General features: G+C 46.8%; 1 protein-coding gene across 6 annotated transcripts in view; it reads right to left on the bottom strand.

Moving 5' to 3' along the window:
- LOC133126141 (receptor-type tyrosine-protein phosphatase S-like) overlaps window positions 1-21,513 on the bottom strand; it is a 203,848-nt gene that overhangs the window by 120,722 nt on the left and 61,613 nt on the right. For all 6 annotated transcript variants that reach the window (XM_061237992.1, XM_061237996.1, XM_061237993.1 and 3 more), the window contains 2 exons: window positions 9,216-9,361; window positions 7,105-7,246 (listed from right to left, as the gene is read on the bottom strand). In XM_061237992.1, coding sequence (XP_061093976.1) covers window positions 7,105-7,246; window positions 9,216-9,361 — 288 coding nt within the window. The remainder of the gene's footprint in view (window positions 1-7,104; window positions 7,247-9,215; window positions 9,362-21,513) is intronic.

Here is a 21,513-nt window from a genome sequence, read left to right as displayed (position 1 = left end):
TATAGGGACACTACAACAGTCCTTGGCTGTGATTCATGCACTTATCAAGAAATGTAGCTAAAACATCAGATATCGGTGTAAATGCTAAGGCTAATGAAGCGATTAAGGCCAGAAGTTGGCATGGAAAGGCGAGACTAGAGCAATACTCTCATACTAAAACTTCTAATGCACTCTCGTTAGCTTTTAGGTTCTTGCGTACAGCGCACTTGTTTAGTATTTCATCCACCGCCTTCATTTTTCTTTCATAAAACAGGAATTATGAATGCATGATGATTTAATTTAAGCTCTGCTCTAATTGAAACTGTTCCCAATATTTTTTGTTGATTCTGTAATGAGCTGCTTAGAAAAAATTAATTTGGTAAATTGACTGCACTTTTACACTGAATGAGTGGCAACTCAGCCACAAAAATAATAAATGGAGCAGTATTAATTTTTGGAGAGAAAATAGAGAGAAAGCAGCTAATTAAAAGAACATAACATTATTAATCATTATTATTTATAACGCTAATTGTTATTATTCATCATTGTTAATTACATAGCATTGGTACTGCTTTTGTTGTTGCTGTTGCCAGTTATGCACACTATTGATTCTACTGTGTTTGTGTTGCTGCCACTTTGTTAATGTTTACAGAAGCATGTCCTGCCAATAAAGCATTCTGAATTTTAATTTGTGCGTGCGTGTGCATGCACTTGTGTGTATATGTGTGTGTGTACGTATGTGTATATATGTGGATACAGCATGTGTGTACGTGTGTGTGTGTACATGTGTGAGTATGTATAGTGTGTGTGCATGAGTGTGTATATGTGTGAATAAGTGTGTGTGTAAGTGTGGGTGTGTGTGTATAAGGGTGTGCGTACGTGTGTGTATAAGTGTGTGTGTGTACGTGTGAGTGTGTGTGAGTGTGTGTAAGTGTGTGTGTTTGTGTGTATAAGTGTGTGTGTACGTGTATGTGTGTATTAGTGTGTATAAGTGTGTGTGTATAAGTGTGAATGTGTGTACGTGTGTATAAGTGTAAGTGTGTGTGTGTATAAGTGTGCGTGTGTGTACGTGTGAGTGTGTAAGTGTGTGTGTGTAAGTGTATGTGTGTAAGTGTGTGTGTGTGTGTGTGTGTGTGTGTGTGTGTGAGTGTGTATGAGTGTGCGTAAGTGTGTGTAAGTGTGTGTGTATGAGTGTGTGTATAAGTCTGTGTGTGCTTAAGTGTATATGTATGAGTGTGTATAAGTGTGTTTAAGTGTGTGTGTATGTGAGTGTGTATAAGCGTGCGTAAGTGTGTGTATGAGTGTGTGTGTATAAGTGTGAATGAGTGTGTGTGTGTGTACATGTGAGTGTGTGTAAGTGTATGTGCGTAAGTGTGTGTGTGTGTGTATGAGTGTGCGTAAGTGTGTGTATGAGTGCGTGTGTACAGGTCGGTCTCTGTGGAGCTGACAGAGCAGATGGACAGGAGGCAGAGCTCCAGTGTGTGTCCCTGTGGTGCAGGGTGCAGATCTCCAGACCCAGCCAAAGCCGGGATTGTGGTGTAAAAGCAGCTCCGCGCGCTAACCCTCCGCCTGGACCCTGTCCCAGCCTGGACCCTGCAAGCTGCCAGCTCCACAGTTCAGCGCTAACAAGACAGATGGCAGCCGCTCGGAAAAACTACACCGGTAAATATAAAAACCCAACGCGGGAGGAGGAGGAACGCGTTTCACTGCGGTCTCAGCTCGGCCGGGGGGGTACGGGGGGGTGGGGCCACGACAGGAAGGGGAGGGGGTCTGACTCCGCAGTTCAGCGCTAACAAGGCAGAGGGTAACCTCTCAGAAAAACTACACCGGTGTATATATATATTTAAAAAAACAGAGTTCACGTTGGCCACAGCTCTGCCACAAACAGGAAGAGGAGGGGCCAAGACTGGAGCTGAGGAACGTGACCCAGTCTGCGTCAAATAGCACATGGGTCTGACTGACTGCTCAACGTTTTTGGATATTTCAGCATATATCAGCGCCTTCTCTGGGTCCTGAGGGTGGTGACTAGCAGTCGGTAGCACTGTTTCCTCACAGCAAGAAGGTCCCTGGTTCGAATCCTGGCCATGAGCCTTTGTATGTTCTCCCCGTGTCTGTGTGGGTTTCCTCCGGGAACTCTGGTTTCCTCCCACACAAAGACATGCTGGGTAGGTTCATTGGACTCTAAATTGCCAGTAGATATGAGTGTATGAGTGAATGGTGCATGTGTGCCCTGTGATGGATTGGCAACCTGTCCAGGGTGTATTCCTGCCTCCTACCCAGTGCATGCTGGGATAGGCTCCAGCGCCCACTGCGACCCTGACCAAGAGAAGCAGGTTAGATAATGAATGGATGGACGGATCTTGGTCCCAAACCAAGCTCCTCTGTTCCGCTCAAAATACAGACACCGGCCGGGATGTGGGTTGTTCTTCTTTCCTGTTTTAATGAGGAAATTTCTGATATTTCAGAAATATATCTCCAGGCGGCACAAGTACTTTTGACTTTTTTTTAGCTTTATTCCAGAACATTCTCTCCTGCAGTCAGTTGTCAAAGAGAACATACTTATTATAGGACTTATTATGGGATTATGACAGTCATCCGCCCTTGTTTGAGATGACTAGGGTCTGAAGAACAGTGCTCCTGCATTAATCAGGAGAAATCTGGAAGAATCACATCCCTGAGAGGTCCTGACACACCGTAATGACACAGCCAGGTTCCGAAATTCGCGGATATACCACATATAACAGCGACATGCTGCGACAATTACCCTAACCCAGAAGTGGGCGACAAGAGCCGTATCAGTTTTTTTGTTTTTAATTCCAACTTTCGGCCTTAATTTAATTAGCCGTAACATTAACGCCATCTGACATTTCTTGATCAGCAAATTAAAGACAGCTGAAGACTGTACTGTTTCCCTCCTTATCTAAACATTTTGCTGTGGCCTAATCTACAAGTGAACCATTGTGGGTGTATACAGCCAATTAGCTCATTTAGCCAGAGTAATTGGTGGAAACAAAAACCTGCATACCCACCGGCCCTCCAGGACCGGAACTGCCCACCTCTGCCCTAACTGTAGCAATTAGCTTAGCAGTCTCATTCCATCACAAACTCAGGCCTGGGTTAAAATACTGTTTGTTCTGGATTCAGACTTTCTCTGCTCTATTGATCTTGCCTGGAGCATTTCAGCCTTCAAGGAGGAGCAGATGGGCGGAGTTTACACTTTTCCGATCATTTCATTTGTTCCTATACACCAGGAACTGAAAGCTGTAGTATTTGTCCAAACAAAGGCTATTTTCAACCCAGGTCTGCACAAAGCATTGACCAGCCTTACCTGTCAGGGTTGAAAAAAATAATAACAATGTTTTAAAATCAAAGCGGAAGGTGACCGGATGAGGAAATTCAGAGTTTTCACGGTTACTCCGCAACAAATAAAACCCATTCCTGTGACCTGCCACTCACAGGGCGCTTGAACGCTCGTGATTTGCTTTTATCAAAAACAATAACATTCTCCCGGCATGGCTTGTACCACCGACGCCGGCCTTGCAAATTTGTCACATTTTTTTAAGAGGCAATTTTCCAGTCAACACGTACAGAGAAATTGGAAAACGATTTTCTAAAAATCTAGCAGATATTATTAAATAAATATGAAAGGAGGGACTGATGAAAGCGCCGGAACCGGAGACGGCGTCAGTCATCCGGGGGGCCTGTAATAACCGCGCGTCGCACAACGCCGCGCGGAGGCCGTCAGAGACGCGGGAGAGAGGAGTCGGAGCTGGATAGACTCCGGGAGCTTGTCAGTCCCCACAGAACGCAACTCAGAACGCCCTTGGGAAGAGAGAGGCGGAGAGAGAGAGAGACGGAGAGGGAGAGAGAGACAGAGAGAGACAGAGAGAGAGAGAAATAGAGACAGAGACAGAGAGAGTTGCGACTTATAAATGACCATATTTTATTATTATGAATTATTCTTTTTTTATAGTTTGTATTAGTTCATTAATTTATATGCAATTGTTATGTTTATTGTCATGACATGCCGTGTCATCAATTTTGTCCATTTCGTCACTTTATGTATACTGTTATGTTTTTCCTAAAGCTTTGGCAACACGTACGCGTATATGGAAATATGTCATGCCAATGAATTCATTTACATTTTTATCTTGTTGTTATTATGTTTATTGTTTTTGTTAATTTTATGATTGCTTATAAAGCTTTGGCAATACGCATTGCAAAATATGTCATGCCAATGAAGCATTTTGAAATTGAAATTGGGAGAGAGACAGAGAGAGAGACAGACACACAGAGAGGGAGAGAGAGTGAAAGACACACAGAGAGGGAGAGAAAAAGAGAGAGGGAGAGACAGACACAGAGAGGGAGAGAGAAAGAGATGGACAGAGAGAGAGACAGAGACAGACACACAGAGGGAGAGAGAGTGAAAGACAGAGAGGGAGGGAGAGAGAGAGAGAGAGAGAGAGAGAGAGACAGGGAGAGAGGGACTGAGAGAGAGAGACAGACACACAAAGAGGGAGAGAGAGAGAGAGACAGGGAGAGAGAGAGGGACTGAGAGAGACAGAGAGAAAGACAGACACACAGAGAGGGAGAGAGAGTGAAAGACACAGAGAGGGAGAGAAAAAGAGAGGGAGAGAGAGACAGACACAGAGAGGGAGAGAGAAAGAGATGGACACAGAGAGAGAGACAGAGACAGACACACAGAGGGAGAGAGAGTGAAAGACAGAGGGAGAGAGAAAGAGAGAGAGGGAGAGAGAGAGACAGGGAGAGAGAGGGACTGAGAGAGAGACAGGGAGAGAGAGAGAGAGAGAGAGAGAAAGAGAGAGAGGCAGAGAGAGAGAGAGCTACAAATTGGCACAGATTGGAGCCACAGTCTTAACTGGCAATTAAAGCAGCAGTATAATGTGCTATGGAAGACTGCTCGGTGAGTGGACTTCCTCAGCCCGGCGCCTGCCGTCAGGGAGACTGAGCACAGAGCCGTGTAAACGCGCAAAGCCCAAAATAAAACCAGGCTTTTACGCCACAGATTCCTGTTCTTAAAAACTTACGACCTCATTTGAGTTCCAACAAAATTACAATCCTCTTCAACAGGGCTTTCCAGAACAAATACATTTTTAAAAGCAGTGTAATAGGGAAGTTAACACCAGTCCCCAGACAGATGCTGGTGAGTTTTATCTGTGGCCGGTAAGTTTGCCAGCTGTACCAGCCATTTTGGCAGTGTCACTTGGAGGTCCTGTTCTATTCTGAATATCTAGCGGTCTGGTAAAACAGTGAAACTGGCTGATGAATTTAGGGATGCACCAGCTACTGTGGCCAGTGGATGGAAAGGTTCAAGGCTTCCTGCCCTGGGTGTTAGTAAAAAAAACATTCAGCCATTTTTTGACTGAAAACCCTGCCCTCACAATGTAATGTTGCACATTATGAGGGCACACACTCTCACTCTCTCTCTCACTTTCTCTCTCTCTCTGGCCCATAACTACCTCTATTGCTCTCTCTCCACTCTCTCTGGTCCTCTAACTTTCTCCCTCTCTCTCTCCCCTTGCCCCCTATCTCACTTTTTCTCTCTCTTACACATACTCTGGACCTCAATCTTTCCCTCTCTCCCTCTCTGCCCCTCTCTCCGGCCCGTCTCCCTCTCTGTCCCTCTCCCGTTTATCTCGTTTCCGTCCTCTCCCCTCCCCTCCCTTCCTCTCCCAGATAACGCTGTCACTCACTCAGTAAAGCACCCGCTGCCCATCTCCTTCCTCCCGTGGCCGTTCTCGCACCTGTCTGGAACATTCTGCCCCCCGTCCGCCATCGATCAAGAGCTTTTATCCCCGCACAATGACCCCTTACAGCCCCCCTGTCCGTAATATATAAAGACTAACTACCTGTTCTACGCAAATGAACAGCTGCACGCAGGGAACGAGTACCCGCTTCCCTCCCAACTCCGGAGCCCGTCCGCACCTCGCAATTAAATCCGCCAGCTGTACTCGGCGAGCCAAGGAGCGGAACTCAGACACGAGTTCGACCGGGCAATTTAAATTTAAGCTAGCGCGCTAAGGTTTCGCAATAAAACTCAAACTTATGTTCTCCGCGGTCGTTCGCTAGCGTTCGGCGACAGCCTGAAAAGGTATCGCGCCCCGAACGGAACCATCTGCGGGAAGGGAGGACGCTGAGAAAATAAGGGAGCTGACGTTCGTGTGCCTGTTACATTTTACGCGAATGAACGCGATGCGTTTCCCCAAATCTTTTCAAAAACGATTTCCTAGGAAAGCTGTGTTGAAATTCTCCTATATCCTTCTTGCTGTCGTGTCCGTCTAAATTAAATCGATGACACCGGCAAGCGAAACTGAAACTCCATTTTTGATTTGTTCCATAGTAGCTGTTCAGGGAATAGAGTTCTCTGAAATCAGTTTCCTTGTTGAACGCACTTCACTGAAAATCCGCCAAACTCCAGGTAGCAGGGTGGCTAAGCTGTGATATCGATAACAATAACAGTGACAATCACTCACTTTGAGATAAAAGCACCAAACATGGTGTAAAAATAAGATTGAAGAAGAATTGCATGTGGAGGCATCATAGCACACCCAATCACAGAAGTAATTCATGGCAGCCATTTTAAAAAGGGCATTTCTGCTCATTTTCAAAGGGAGTAGATGGTGAAAGTTTAGCATGTAGCATCCACACCGGTGCAGGGGGGGTGATGCTTGTTTGGGTTACCTGGGGGCCTGCCCTTTGTGTCTTGGCCTCCAACTGCTGGAATGTTTTGTGTGTTTTGTGTGCGCATACATAGGTGTGTGGGTGTGTGTGTGTGTACATATGCATATACATTACTCATGTATTAGTTAGCTATTTTCATTGTGGACTCGTATTGATGGGGTTTTGAACAGTCGAGCAGTCATGAACAGTTGTCTGTTGTTTTCCATTCATGTGTTTTGCTTTTGTGGGAAGCAATGGAGATTCAATGGGGAAAAAAAACTAAGAAAAGGATGATGACCTCATCCCCAGCAGCACAGGGGGCGGGGCCAGCATGATGACATCATGACATCACCCCTCCTACCCATTGTCAACGCAATGGGCGGGGCCAGGACGGTGACATCACCCCCCCCCCATGTTAGCGCAGTGGGCGGGGCCAGCACTCACCTCTGATGATGGACAGCTTGGCGCTGACGGTGATCTCTCCCTCGGTGTTTTCGGCCACGCACTCGTAGATGTTCTCGTCTCGCGGCGCCCTGAGGGGCTGTATGCGAAGCACCGCCCCCGCGCCCTCGTCAAACTCGATCGTCTAGGAGGAGACAAGACGCCGCCAGCGTGAGAACGGGACCACCCGGCCGTATTACGCAAACACCCTCACTCTCAAATCTCATCTGGATACCAACCACGGTCATCTCAGTAATTTCAGGGTACGATTCAGGAAATCTGATCCGCCAAGAACAAAAACGCACCTCCGCTGTCACTTCGTTTCTGAGAATGTGCAAACACCCAGGTAAACGAAGGGCTGCTAATTACATGCAAAGCAGAGGATTCCAGGTGTGAGTCTTTGACTAATTATGCAAATAAGCTCCCAGCATGCACTGGGTCACATGAAAATGCAGACTGCCCTCGTGGCCTGTAATTAAGGCCGTGGCTCTGCTGAAGGCACAGCTCCTGGGGCACCCTCGGCGGGAGCTTCGAGTGGGATTTTCTTTCCGGAATATTCCGTGGAAATGTGAGTTTGATTGACTCTCTCCGGGTAGACAGGTGCTCTCCAGATGATAGACCTGCACTGCGTACAAGTCGTGCTGAACACCTATGGTGGCACGACACCCAATTGAACGATTTTATATAGTTTACTTTTTCATTTTTGGTACACGACCTATAAATCCAGCACACTTTATTTTTTTCATGCTATATTTTCTGCTCTTCAGAAGCTCTCAAAGCTGTCACGAGTGTATGATCAACAAGTAAACACAAGCAGTATACTGCATAATGTATGTGCATACATTAATTAATACATGATTTTATAATAATGATATAATAATAAACATTATTTATATAGCATACATAAAACGTGCTTTAATCTGACCCTATTTAGAAGCGAATACAACTGTGCCGTGGTTATCCTCTGCATCTAAGAATCAGCGAGTTAAAAGAAAAATACAAAAAAAAAGATGTGTGCTTTGTGTTTGTTGTCAAAAGTCAAAAGTTGTCGACACAATTCAGATTCTGTTTCTGAAGAATCTCTGTGATCTCTCGCGCTTGTGATCATAGTAACGAGGCGCGTGTGGGCACATGAACACGGATCCGCACAGACCCGGCGCCCTCTCCGTGCCCGGCTGGCCGCCCCTTCCTCCGCTTTTCATCTGTTTCCCGCCAAAACATTCCCGGGAGACGTCACCCCGGAACGCGTGAGCGTAGGTCGATACCGAAGCGGAACCCGCCGGAGGGGATGTCGAATCGAATCTAACACCTCGCAAAAAAAAACACTTCTTCGCCGCGGGAAAGGCGACGCTATACCCCTGGGTCCGTACCGCTCGGCGCCAGAGGAGCGCGGAGCGGGATTTATCCGCTCTCCTCCTCCTCTACCTCCCTCCCTCGCTCCGTCCCTCGTTCCCCGCGCTAGCGCTCCGTCTTCCCGACGCGCTGTCAGATCCGGGAGCGCCGGGAGCTTTTAATTAAGGAACCGTGAGCATCAATCACGGCTTCGCAGGAGCCATCTGTGCCCCGACAGAGAAGAACAACAAACATACATCATAAATAAAGCGCCGCTCGTTTACGCAAAAATAAACACGGACCGGCACGGACGCACGTGCAGCCACTCGTCCACGGCAAATAAAGACAAACTCAAATAAAGATGAAACGCCACACTATTTACAGTCCGTATAGTCCAGGGTAAAGAAAATAATGAATACAAAACACCACACTACTTAAGAGTCTGTGTAGTCCAGGGTAAAAAATAAATAAATAAAACACAAAACACGTGGAGTGAAAGCCTTCAGGATGGTAGATCTCCAGGAACAGGGTTGGGCAGCCCTGCTCTACTGTAGCTGTTGTATGAGGTGTGCTTTGTTAGGGTTGGAGTGAAAACCTACAGGATGGTAGATCTCCAGGAACAGGGTTGGGCAGCTCTGCACTAGCTATTGAATGAGGTTTGCTTTGTTAGGTTTGGAGTGAAAAGCTACAGGACCGTAGATCTCCAGGAACAGGGCTGGGCACCCTGTGATAATGTATTGTATGGTGCAGTACGTTAGGAGACCTGGCGGGGGCGCTCTTACCTCGATGCGCTGGGAGTTGACCTTCTTGCCTTTCTTGTTCCAGCTGACCCGTGGTTTCGGGTCGCCCGTGGCCTGGCACACGAAGGAGACCACGCCCCCCGACACGCCTATCTGGTCGACGGGAACCTTGCTGAATCTGGGCGGGGCTGGAGAGGGAGGAGTATGTTAGATGACATCACAGGGGTGTCAAACGAGTGTGGTTTCTTTTCAATCAGCTGCCAGTTAAGGTCTCGAGAACAAGGCGTGTGGATTTGTTTTTGCCAACCAATGACCTGGGTCAAATACGTCATTGTTTTGAATTCAAATACCTTTCTGTACCAGAAAAGCTTGAATCCCAAACAATTACGTATTTGAATTGTTTCTGACACTGGTGCTGAAAACCAGCAGGGTCTGACACTTGCGGTTTAGTGGAAGCTCTCATACAGAAGCACTCACAATTCAAGACAAATTACCCAGCTAACACTCTCAGAAGGAAGGATTGCAAAAGGCTCCTCTGTGTCGCCATTGAGGAACCCATATCTAGTTCAAGGGTCCTTTTCTGGGCAAAATGGTTCAATCTGGCAGCTGTCACACTTTTCACGCCTGCCAAAGAGGGTTCCGCGAGGAACTAAAATGGGTTCATCTATGGAGACGAGCCAAAGAACCCTCAGCGCGAAGTGGAGCACGAGGCATTTCAAAAAGCATTGGGGAGCACTCCGGTTAGATTTGTGATTTGGTTGTGACATAAAATTACTTAGAAAACATTCCGTAAACATGTTTACTGTTCCGAACGTGTTCAGTCACTGTTCCAGACATGTTGCATACAAAATTACTTGTAAAATGGCTGTGATTTGCTCATGAAAAAACAGACTCGCTGAGGAGACAAATAAAATCCACTTCAAAACATTGCCACCGTTCCTGATAAAATGAATATGAATTACCACCCACAGTTCAACTTCTTATTCAACTCCAATAGCAGAACTGAAAAACGCTCTGAGGCAGTTAGTGTAAATATAGACAGTGAAGAGAGGGGGAGAGGGGCGGGGGTGAAAGAAGAGACAGAGGAAGGAGAGAGGCAGGGAGAGAGAGAGGGAGATGGAGAAGGAGGACAGTGGGAGAGAGAGTTAGGGAGAGAGATGGAGAGGGAGAGAGGGAGAGAGAGAGGGAGAGAGGTAGGGAGAGAGAGGGGGAGAGAGGGAGAGACAGGTAGGGAGAGGGGGGAAAGACAGGGAGAGAGAGGTAGGGAGACAGCAGGAGAGGGAGAAAGGGAGGGAGAGAAAGAGAGAGCGAGGGAGGCAGAGGGAGAGAAAGGAAGAGATGGAAAGAGAGGCAGTGAGAGAGATGAAAGAGATGGAGGGGGAGAGAGTGAGGCAGATGGAGAGTGGCAGAGGGACCGAGAGAGAAGAAGAGGGAGAGAGAGAGTAAATGAGAGAGCGGGTGAGAGACAGAAGTCTGTAAACCCCAGTGCTGAGGCAAACCCAGTTAATTACAGACCGGTCGTAATTACAAATGAATCCAATTTGGTTTTTGGGGACGCGCCGTGTAGCTAAGCGCATCGGAGCGACTGGAAGTCCGCTCGCCTGGAGAAATGCGGTCCGGGAGGGAGAGAGGGAGGGAGAGAGGGAGAAAGACTGAGAGAATGAGCGGCGTAGATCCCGGCCCAGCGGATCCTGTGTACGAACGGGGAGCGCGCCCGTGTATCAGCGCGGCGGTAATTACGCTACAGACGAACGCGGCGGCCCGACGCGCGGACGCCGACATGAATAATTTAACGAGGCGATGAATAATAAAAAACGCCAGAGCTTCAGTCTTGATTTTTATGCCCCCGTCAGAACTCACACACTAAACCCACACACACGTCCCTCTGGCTGCGTGGGTGGCAAGCAAATGGCAGCGGATAAAGATTTATAACTTCATGATAAATCCCACTGTATATACCCACTCTGTGCTTAAAGGGACAGGCAATACATATACCCACTCTGATCTTAAAGGGACAGGGCACACATTACCACTGTATACCCACTCTGCTCTTAAAGGGACAGGACACACATTACCACTGTATACCCACTCTGCTCTTAAAGGGACAGGACACACATTACCACTGTATACCAACTCTGCTCTTAAAGGGACAGGGCACACATTACCACTGTATACCCACTCTGCTCTTAAAGGGACAGGACACACATTACCACTGTATACCCACTCTGCTCTTAAAGGGACAGGACACACATTACCACTGTATACCCACTCTGCTCTTAAAGGGACAGGACACACATTACCACTGTATACCCACTCTGCTCTTAAAGGGACAGGACACACATTACCACTGTATACCAACTCTGCTCTTAAAGGGACAGGACACACATTACCACTGTATACCCACTCTGCTCTTAAAGGGACAGGACACATATTCTCATTCTGCTCTTAAAGGGACAGGACACACATTACCACTGTATACCCACTCTGCTCTTAAAGGGACAGGACACATATTCTCATTCTGTTCTTAAAGGGACAGGCCGGCTCAAACTTCACACACCAGTAGATGAAGAAACTGAACTGTGATTGACCTCCATGTTAGCAGAGATCAGATTTATTATGCAACTCCATACAGGCATGCATACACACGCTGAAACACGCATGCACACACATGCACGCACACACCAAGCGCACACACCTATGCACACACACATTCATGCACACACAACAGGACCCCAGAAAATCACACACCGGCAGTAATGGCACTGCCTCACTGTACCTCAGTAGCAACGCAAACTGAGATGAGTGGGAGTTGTCCCGGGGAGCTCGTTAAAATCCCAAACGCTCGGAACCGCGGGGGGCGATCAAACGGCCCGCACACACATCAGATTAATTATTAACAGTCCGGAGGCAGCGGCAGAGAATTCTTATTTTACTTTTATTTGTTTTTATTTTTCAGGACGGGCTGCCAAAGGTTTGTATGCCGTTCTGCAGTTCCAAGCAATACTACACTGCAAAAAAAAGTTTTAACAAGTGTCTTAGCTTGGTAATGAGACTTAAAATCATATTTTTCTCTCAAGAAGAAAATATTAGCTTGTTCTAAGTTTGCTGTTTGCTTGGTGAAACTGTCTTATAGGCCATTGCCGAATCTTGAAATCAGTCTCCTCTCATTGCCAAACTATTTGACTCATTCAGCAAAAAAGTAACAGAAATAAGATTTTTAAGCCTAAATATGACTTACTGGTTAAAACTAAACTTTTATTATTTTGGTTTTTGCAGTGTACTCAAAATTCAAGCTAGGTGAGGACCGGAATGTGACCCCACGCCAGGGCGTGCAGCGTAACGCTTTGGGAATTGGGCGTACAGCTCAAAGTTTGATTTCCAGTTACAGGGACTGCCGTCGCAGCCTTGAGCAAAGGCACTTAACCTGAACTGCGAATACGCAGAAATGTAATCTGTGTAAGCTGGTCCGGATAAGATTAAAAATGTTTAAAATGTTAAAAATGTTTATAGCAGAGAGATATAAACCTGGTTTGGGAGGCACACACGCCCCCTCCCCCCACCCCACCCTCGACGGACAGCTTTTAAATGGCAAAATGTACTCCCGTTCCAGCGATGAGGGCAGATATCTTACTTTATCAGACGGTGTGACGGGCTGTGTGACTGGTGGGGGGGTGGGGGGGGTGGGGGGGGTCGGCGAGTGAGCTATCTTGAGAGACGGCTGGCGTGGAGGCTAACGGACCGGAGCTAGCAGCTGTTAGCGGGACCCTGCGATTCGCAGGTGAGTCATCTTCCGTCTTTTTCGGCTTGTACCTGCCAGCGCCGTGATAAGAGGAGACGGGGCACTTAACCCCCCCAACACTGCCCCCCCCCCCCCCCAACCCCTGACAGCCTTGTTCTGTCGTGCGGGACAGCTAAAACCGGGTACACGGCTCAGCGGCAAGCTTTCCGGAAGCTTCTGTTCTTTAATAGGACAGCGGTGACAGAAACAGTATTAGCGGCTAACGCTAAAATCGATAGCCAGCTTTTTCATGCTTAAAAATGGGTCCATTACGGACCGGGGCGGGCAAGGGGAGGATCAAACCCCCTTCCCATCACCCCTTTTAGCGGTTTGGTCGGAGCTCAGCGAGGAGGTTTTGGCAGGAAGAGGGGAGAGGAGGGGTTGTGGGAACCACTTGTCATCCATCTTGTTTAAAATAGCCACCTTTCACCGGCTGACGAGAGCTTATTTGCAGGGTGCAAGAAAGAACATTTCACGGTATTATGAATGCCATTTTCTTCTTTTAATTTCCTTTTTCCCTGCTCTGATATTAAAAAGCTTCAATTACAGTGCAGTGGTCCTTGAATTAGACAAGATTTCTGTCAGTAAAAAAGAAGGAATAGACGACTGAAAAAAAGGGGAAGTTCTACACAGGACTGTTAAGAGCCGCAGATCCGAACAGGGAGGTCTCCCGGGAAATGTTTAATCTCCCCGTTATTTATAGGCGGGATAGGGGAAGACGGGAAAACCCAAACAGTGGAAAGAAGAAAGAGAGAGAGCAGCCGAGGAGGCGGAGAGGCGATAGGGATACGGACGTGTGAATCCGTACGGTTCAGCGGGGACAACCGTGGCGGAAAAAAGCTGACGTTTCACTATTTTATTTATTTATTATAAATATTTTTTCCGGGAGAACTGACTTAGCTACTCGCTCGCGTGAACACTCCGACCTGCAATCCAACCTGTGCCCTGAGGGACCCTGTACATGGAGCCCGGGGTGCGGAGGGGGGGCCCATCCCCACTGTCCCATCCCCCCCCCCCCCCAAAAAAAAGAAAGTGGAGTCTGACCTTTTTTATTTTGTCCACACCAAGAACGATAACTGTAATGATAACTACACTCTCAGAAATAAAGGTATGATAAGTGCCTAAAAAGGTACAAATGCTTATCACTGAGCGGTAACCTATAGGTACACTTAAATTTGTAAAATTGCACAGCTAGCCAGCAATATATTATTAATTTGTACCTTTTCTTGGTTGGGAAGCGTACTCATATGTACCCAAAGAGAACTGTTCTTTTCTCAGGGTACATTTAGGAAATTTGATCCTTGAAGAACAATCATGTACCTCCATGATCACTTTATTTCTGAGAGTGTATAACATTAACAGTGTGAGCATCCTCACAGATGAACGATAACATTCTGTAAACAGCCTCTCGGCTATGTCATCTGCCGTGTTGAACGTAATGGCCTGTTAATTCAGATGGAATCTGAATGGCTGTCAGTGTTTTATCATTGATGCAGCTGAAAAAAAACGCTCTGAAAGTGATCAATATCGTTTGTCGCTGTCGTTATAGTGTGGTGTGGACCAATTGAGTTGTCCCAATTTTTTTAATGACTTATTTATAGCTATCATTAAGGCCCATCCACACCAAGAACTACAACTATAACAATAACTATACTGATGAGGACGTGAGTATCCAGACTGATGCACGATAATGTTCTTAAATAGTCTCTGAGACTGTGCCGTCCACTTGAGTTTCATAAAAGGACATATTTTTAGTTTTGGTAAGAGCAGTCATCTGCCAGTTGGAGGGCTGCCTGTTCGATCCCACCCTGGGTGTGTCAAAGTGTCCCTGAGCAAGACACCTAACCCCCAATTGCACCTAACGAGCTGATTGGTGCCTTGCATGGCAGCCAAACGCCGTTGGTGTGTGTGTGTGTATACGAACGGGTGAATGAGAAGCATCTATTGCACAGCACTTGGGATAAAGGCGCTATATAAATGAGACACCATTCTTGGTGCGGACGGGCCTTGACCCTGGGAGGACTGTCTCAGTGGATAGACTGGCCGGAGCCATCACTATGGAAACAAGCTTCTGTTTCTCTGTCTCACTCTTCCTCTCTCTGTTTCTCTCTCTCTCACCACCTTGTTGTGTTTCCTGTTGCTCCCTCCCTCTCTTCTTCCCTCTCTCTCATATGCACTTAGTGCCTGGTACAGTATTCACCTAAAAAAGAGATAAAAATGGGAAGACGTAGAAGTCTTAGAGGCAGGTAGAGAGAGTGAGGTGAAAAGAGGAATTGGTCTCAATTGAAAGAAAAAGTGGAAGTAGAAAAGGTGGCCATTCAATTTTCCTTTAAATTATATGGGAGGGGATGTTATTGTGTAAAGGTTTGTAGTCAGCATGGTTCCTACAGCTATCTCTTGACTGGGACTGTCTCCAGTGGATCTGGGCAGAGTAAGGGGGGGGGGGGGCAGTGTTTGTGTGCGTATGTGTGAGTGTGTGCATGAGTGTGAGCGGGGTAATGAGACAATGGTCTTTAATTATTCTTATTACTCCAGCTTTTAACAGTGGGCTGAATGCGGAGGTGGCACTAAAATGTTGGGTCACTCCAGGTGACCAGTTCCTAACCCCTCCCATTCAGAATGACAACAGAACACATCTGCCATCTTTGTCCCTTCACGATTATTCGACCACATCCCGTTTCCCAACCACTTCCTTCTACGCTACTGTTATCATCCTGGCTAAAAATACAATTTTACAGAATACACACTATGACAAGGGGGCCATTACCAGTCTACTGAACCTTTTCAGGAGTGTGTCAGACCGCTGGCTGACAACCCGAAGGGGCTTAGAGTCCCCCCCAAAAAAACACACACTTCCGTTTCCTCCCATTAAACCTCCTACGGCCCCCTGGCCTGTCACAAACCGGCCATCCTAAAGCCCCGTGGCTCGTAATGGCCTCTAAATTGGTCCCATTGAAACTCCTGTTGCCGGGATACAGCACGACTGTTGCTACTGCTGCTGCAGCCGCTGCAAAAAAGAACTAAAAACATGCTAACAGGTGAAGAATAAATACGTAAGAATTCCATCAGGGACCGAGGGATGGAAAAAGAAAAAGAAGGAAATTAAGTTTAAGAGGGCAGCCAATTTCAAAAGTGGTTCTCGGAAGATTTGCGGCAATTGGAAACAATTTAATGTCATTCGGTTTCTACCGGGGCGGCTGACACTCGCTGACTCCCGGAATAAAAAAGGGACACCTGCAATTTCTGACTACCGCAGGGTTCCTGGGGATCTGTCTAAGGGCTCTGAGTTTGAACAGTTCATGACTAATGCGTGGCCAAGAGGAGGTGTGGACGGGGCAGGATGCGGCACAGCCCTTTGAAGGGTAGGTTTTTTGGAATGACTGTGCTTTAGTTCTCAAACTTATATCTACTTGCCTAGTGATCAAAAATGTTACCTTTTTTTTTTTTTATTCCGACTCAGACATTCAGGACATTCTCTGAGATGCTCAAAATTCTAAGTCAGTGTTCTAGAACTCTATTGCGTTCAGTTACCATGATGTAGTGATTGTTACATCAGCATTAGAACGTTCAGTTAAGAGTACTCCAATCACGTATTTGTGACCTCACAGTTGAAAGGGTTAAAAACACTGTTCTGTCTGTTCTAAGTTCAAAGAGAAAATATTGTTTCTGTATGTGTACATTTTGTAGAATGAAACTACACTTTTATCAAATAATTAATTTTCCAGCAGTATAAGGTTTAATTAAAGTTTAATTAAAGATATGCTAGTGAAGGATGTTATTTTATTTCAGGACAAATATATATTTTTTAATCTGGTCATTTTATTGATAATAAAAAAAATAAAAAAACCCAATTAGCTATAAAATTGTGCAGCATTAACAGGGCGATGCTGTAAAAGAGCATGTGCAGTGAGTCAACCTACCCTGCATAAAAAGGTTATTAAGTGTGTTTGTGAATTTAACAGCCTTAACAATACACATCCACCACACAAACATTGATATTCTATCCATGAAACTAGAGACGCAGAACTTAACTATCCAGTTAACTGGAGATATTTGATTTGATTTAATCTGCATTTACGAGATGGACATCCTTCAGCCGACACTTCGGAACATTATGCAGATTCATAAATTGCTCCATCATCTCCGCAGTCTGAAAAGCCAGCAGCCAAACACACACAGCTGCTGGCACGTCAGATCTGAAGCCTCTTCCTCAGATTTAATAACGGCTAATCAAAAAATAAATGTTTTGGATGGATTCAAACACAAAAAAAACCCCACTGTTCTCATATCCCTCGCCATTCCAACAGCTCCTGTTTGAGGGCGGGAAAATAATCAAAAATGCAAATGGTGTAAAAAATCAACAGAATTTAGGAACAGAAATATTCCCGCAGACCGGAGGGACGGGAGAGCCCGGAGAAAAAACTGTAGCCAGGCAACAAGCGGAGGAAAGGAGCGGGAAAAAAACAGCTTGCTGCGGGACGCTGTGTTTGTGCTCTAAAAAAATAAACACGTTTCATTCAGGAAAATTAACCCGTAATGCCATCAGCATCGACCTTTTCTAGCTTCTGAGAACCCAGGTCACCGAGTTGTTAAAAATTGCAATGCAGCATGCAGAAAGACTTGCATACCTCTGCATTGTTTTTACACGCAGTCCCCTTATACAGCTGGCTATGAAGTGAAGAAGCTGTGGTTAATTAACTCACTCATTGGGAATGAAACCAATGCTCTTGGAATGACAAACCCACTTCCCTATCCATTATGCGACATATAGTTCTGAAATGGTAAATGGACTGCATTTGTATACAGCACTTTAATCCAAAGCACTTTAAATTGATGCCTCTCATTCACCCATTCACACACACACACACACACACCGTCAGTGAACGGCTGCCATGCAAGGCTCGTTTGGAGCAAGTGGGGGTTAGGTGTCTTGCTCAGGGACACACCCAGGGAGGGGGATCGAACTGGCAACCCTCCGTATGCCAGACAACCACTGTTATTTTTGATTCCAAATTGGAGAAATTGCTACTCCCCAGACATTTCTCATAAGACACACGCCTGGGTTCACTGTGACTTAAAAAGCAAAATAATGAGTAGTTTAGCATATCTACGGTGTCAGAAAATACACGAAAATACATGGACAAATGAAAGGCGATCTCTTCCCTGCAACTGCAAATAAACAGGCTTTAAACCGTCTGAGAAATGAAAGGTTTGGAGAAATGTTTATCTGTGCGTTCCGCGCATTAAGACTTCAAAGAGCACTTTCTCGCTGAGAGCAGTGTGGTAGTTACGGGGGAAAAGTGCGGCGTACAGCCAGCAAGCCAAAGAACCGTCTATCAAGGCTGTCAATCAACCGCAGTTCAGCTCAACTGCCAATTTCCCAAAGATCTACAGTAACCCTTTGTCTGAATAGAATGTTGTTAACTGAACATTCTGATAATGTTCTCGACTGAACATTCTAATGCTGATGTCACAATCGAAAGTTCTAGAACACTGACTAAGGACTAAACAAAAGAAACATTCCAAAAAGCTTGCTCTTTAAAGGGTCAATGAAAGGATGATGAAATGTGATGGAGAGATTATCTTCACTCTTTTCCTCCCGCTGATCCTTTGTGGCATTTATTGGCTTATATCTCAAAAAATCCCCATTTGCATAAAATACACTATCGCACTCCTACTAGACAGTCCATCATCCACAGTATAAAATCACAGTTAGCACAGTTAATAATAAAGATAGCAGTATAAAATAAAAGATTGTGTTTCCCGCGCACGCGTAGCCCTGAGCGATACGATTCGGGCAGGCTGTTCTCTCCTCCCAGGGCAGGTAAATGCATCCCACGCTGCAGTTCGACCACAGATGGCAAAACTCAGAAATAAAACTGTCCATCTGGACAGCACTTGATCCAGTACAGGCCGGAGTGAGGATGACGTAAGAGGCGTTTTCTGGGTTTTTGCGCAGGTGAATGTCAAAGCAGAGAGGTTTCTGACTTCCATACATTACCCCGTGTAAGTACACACCAGGCAGTAGTGCTGCTTCCCCTGGTGGATCAAAACTAACCAAGTCTTTGGGTAAAAAAAGGAACATTATTTTGCTGCACTGCAAAACAGTGGTAGTTCACTTATGTAATGGCAATATGGTGCATAATTAGAAAATACAGATTATACATGAATGAAATCAGTAGAAATTAAGACATGGTGTGTCACTCTACCATGCTTAAGCTAATCATACACTTAAGTCACATGAAATCCAGGCTTTTGTGCGACAAAGAGTGACATGGGGTGTGGATGTCTGTTGTGGGGACATCTGCTGGTGACTTTTGGTACTGCGCTCCCAGCACATTACATGCCGGGCACAGGCGTGCGAACAAAATGATAATGTTGTATTGTGACAATCTCGTTTCTGTCTGCGCTCCGAGAGCGAAATACTTTTACTGCCAAACAAATTATCCCGATCCCGGAAAAAGATGACTTCCCCGACCTGTTTAAGGGAAAAAAAGCGAAGAAAATCGTCCCGTCTTTTTCCGACCGTTATGAGCCGCTGTGTTTTAATCACAGCAGGCGGAGCGCTTAGACTGATTAAACATGCCGCAACCTCGCAGTGGAGCTCCGAGAGAAAGGGGGAGGAAGGGAGGGGAAGAGAGAGGGAGAGAGGGGCTGAGAGAGGGAGGGAACGGAGGAGAGAGGGACGGAGAGAGGGAGAGAGACAGGGAGTGAGGGAGGGAGGAGAGAGGGAGAAGAGAGATAGAGAGGAAGGGAGGGAGGAGAGAGGGACAGAGGCAGGAGAGGAGAGAGAGAGGGAGGAGTGGAGAGAGGAATGGAGGGAGGAGAGTAGAGAGGGAGGGAGCAGTGGAGAGAGGAATGGAGGGAGGAGGAGAGAGGAGGAGTGGAGAGAGGAATGGAGGGAGGAGAAGAGAGGGAAAGGGAGGGGTGGAGAGAGGAATGGAGGGAGGAGAAGAGAGGGAAAGGGAGGAGTGGAGAGAGGAATGGAGGGAGGAGAGTAGAGAGGGAGGGAGCAGTGGAGAGAGGAATGGAGGGAGGAGGAGAGAGGAGGAGTGGAGAGAGGAATGGAGGGAGGAGAAGAGAGGGATATGGAGGAGTGGAGAGAGGAATGGAGGGAGGAACGGAGAGAGGGAGAGAGACAGGGAGTGAGGGAGGGAGGAGAGAGGGAGAAGAGAGATAGAGAGGAAGGGAGGGAGGAGAGGAGAGAGGGACAGAGGCAGGAGAGGAGAGAGAGAGGGAGGAGTGGAGAGAGGAATGGAGGGAGGAGAGTAGAGAGGGAGGGAGCAGTGGAGAGAGGAATGGAGGGAGGAGGAGAGAGGAGGAGTGGAGAGAGGAATGGAGGGAGGAGAAGAGAGGGAAAGGGAGGGGTGGAGAGAGGAATGGAGGGAGGAGAAGAGAGGGAAAGGGAGGAGTGGAGAGAGGAATGGAGGGAGGAGAGTAGAGAGGGAGGGAGCAGTGGAGAGAGGAATGGAGGGAGGAGGAGAGAGGAGGAGTGGAGAGAGGAATGGAGGGAGGAGAAGAGAGGGATATGGAGGAGTGGAGAGAGGAATGGAGGGAGGAATGGAGAGAGGGAGAGAGACAGGGAGTGAGGGAGGGAGGAGAGAGGGAGAAGAGAGATAGAGAGGAAGGGAGGGAGGAGAGGAGAGAGGGACAGAGGCAGGAGAGGAGAGAGGGAGGAGTGGAGAGAGGAATGGAGGGAGGAGAGGAGAGAGGGAGGGAGCAGTGGAGAGAGGAATGGAGGGAGGAGGAGAGAAGGAGTGGAGAGAGGAATGGAGGGAGGAGAAGAGAGGGAAAGGGAGGGGTGGAGAGAGGAATGGAGGGAGGAGAGGAGAGAGAGAGGGAGGAGTGTAGAGAGGAAGGGAGGGAAGGGAGGAGAGAGGGAGAGAGTCAGGAAATGAGAACAGAAAAAAAAACCCGCCAGGTTCCTTCACCGGGGGGCAAGAAGAGATGGGCTGTGCTGGAAACCGCATACCGAAGGCAAACTAAATTTCAGGCTGATTTTCACTGAGATGTAGTACGAGTAGTATCCTTAGTATGCGCTTTCGAACACAGCCATGGAGTGCGAAAACACGCCACCCCCCCCCCCAAGGCCCTGAAATTTTCACTTGGCAGCTTCAAAGGAAAATAAATTATTGAGATTGCCTCGGTCACGAGCAGCTCCAGTCAATTACAATTAGCGGATGTGGCAGCAGCGAGCCCGGGACGGGGACTCTTAGGGAGATTACGTGACGACGAGGAAATAAATAACAGCGCAAATAAATATTCAGACCTTCCATTCCCCTTTATTAATATGAAAAAAAACCCTCTCATGCATTAACAAACGCGGAAGAGCAGCCACGCGGCTGGGCGACCTGCAGGCTAACGCGCTAATGCTGCACTAACGTTTTGTGGGCGCCATGACAACGGTCTACCCCTCCCCCTCCCCCATCCACACTGATTTATTATTACTTTTGTTTTTTTTAAAAAAGGTAATTATAAACCAGTAGGAAAACCTAATTAGAAACATGGCCTGACTGTTGGATGCACTTATTTGCATGAATTTAATGCAACGTTAGTCTTTAA

Source organism: Conger conger, chromosome 4 (assembly GCF_963514075.1).
Source record: "Conger conger chromosome 4, fConCon1.1, whole genome shotgun sequence".
In the NCBI taxonomy this organism is placed as follows: domain Eukaryota; kingdom Metazoa; phylum Chordata; class Actinopteri; order Anguilliformes; family Congridae; genus Conger; species Conger conger.
This window is presented reverse-complemented; position numbering and strand designations above follow the sequence as displayed.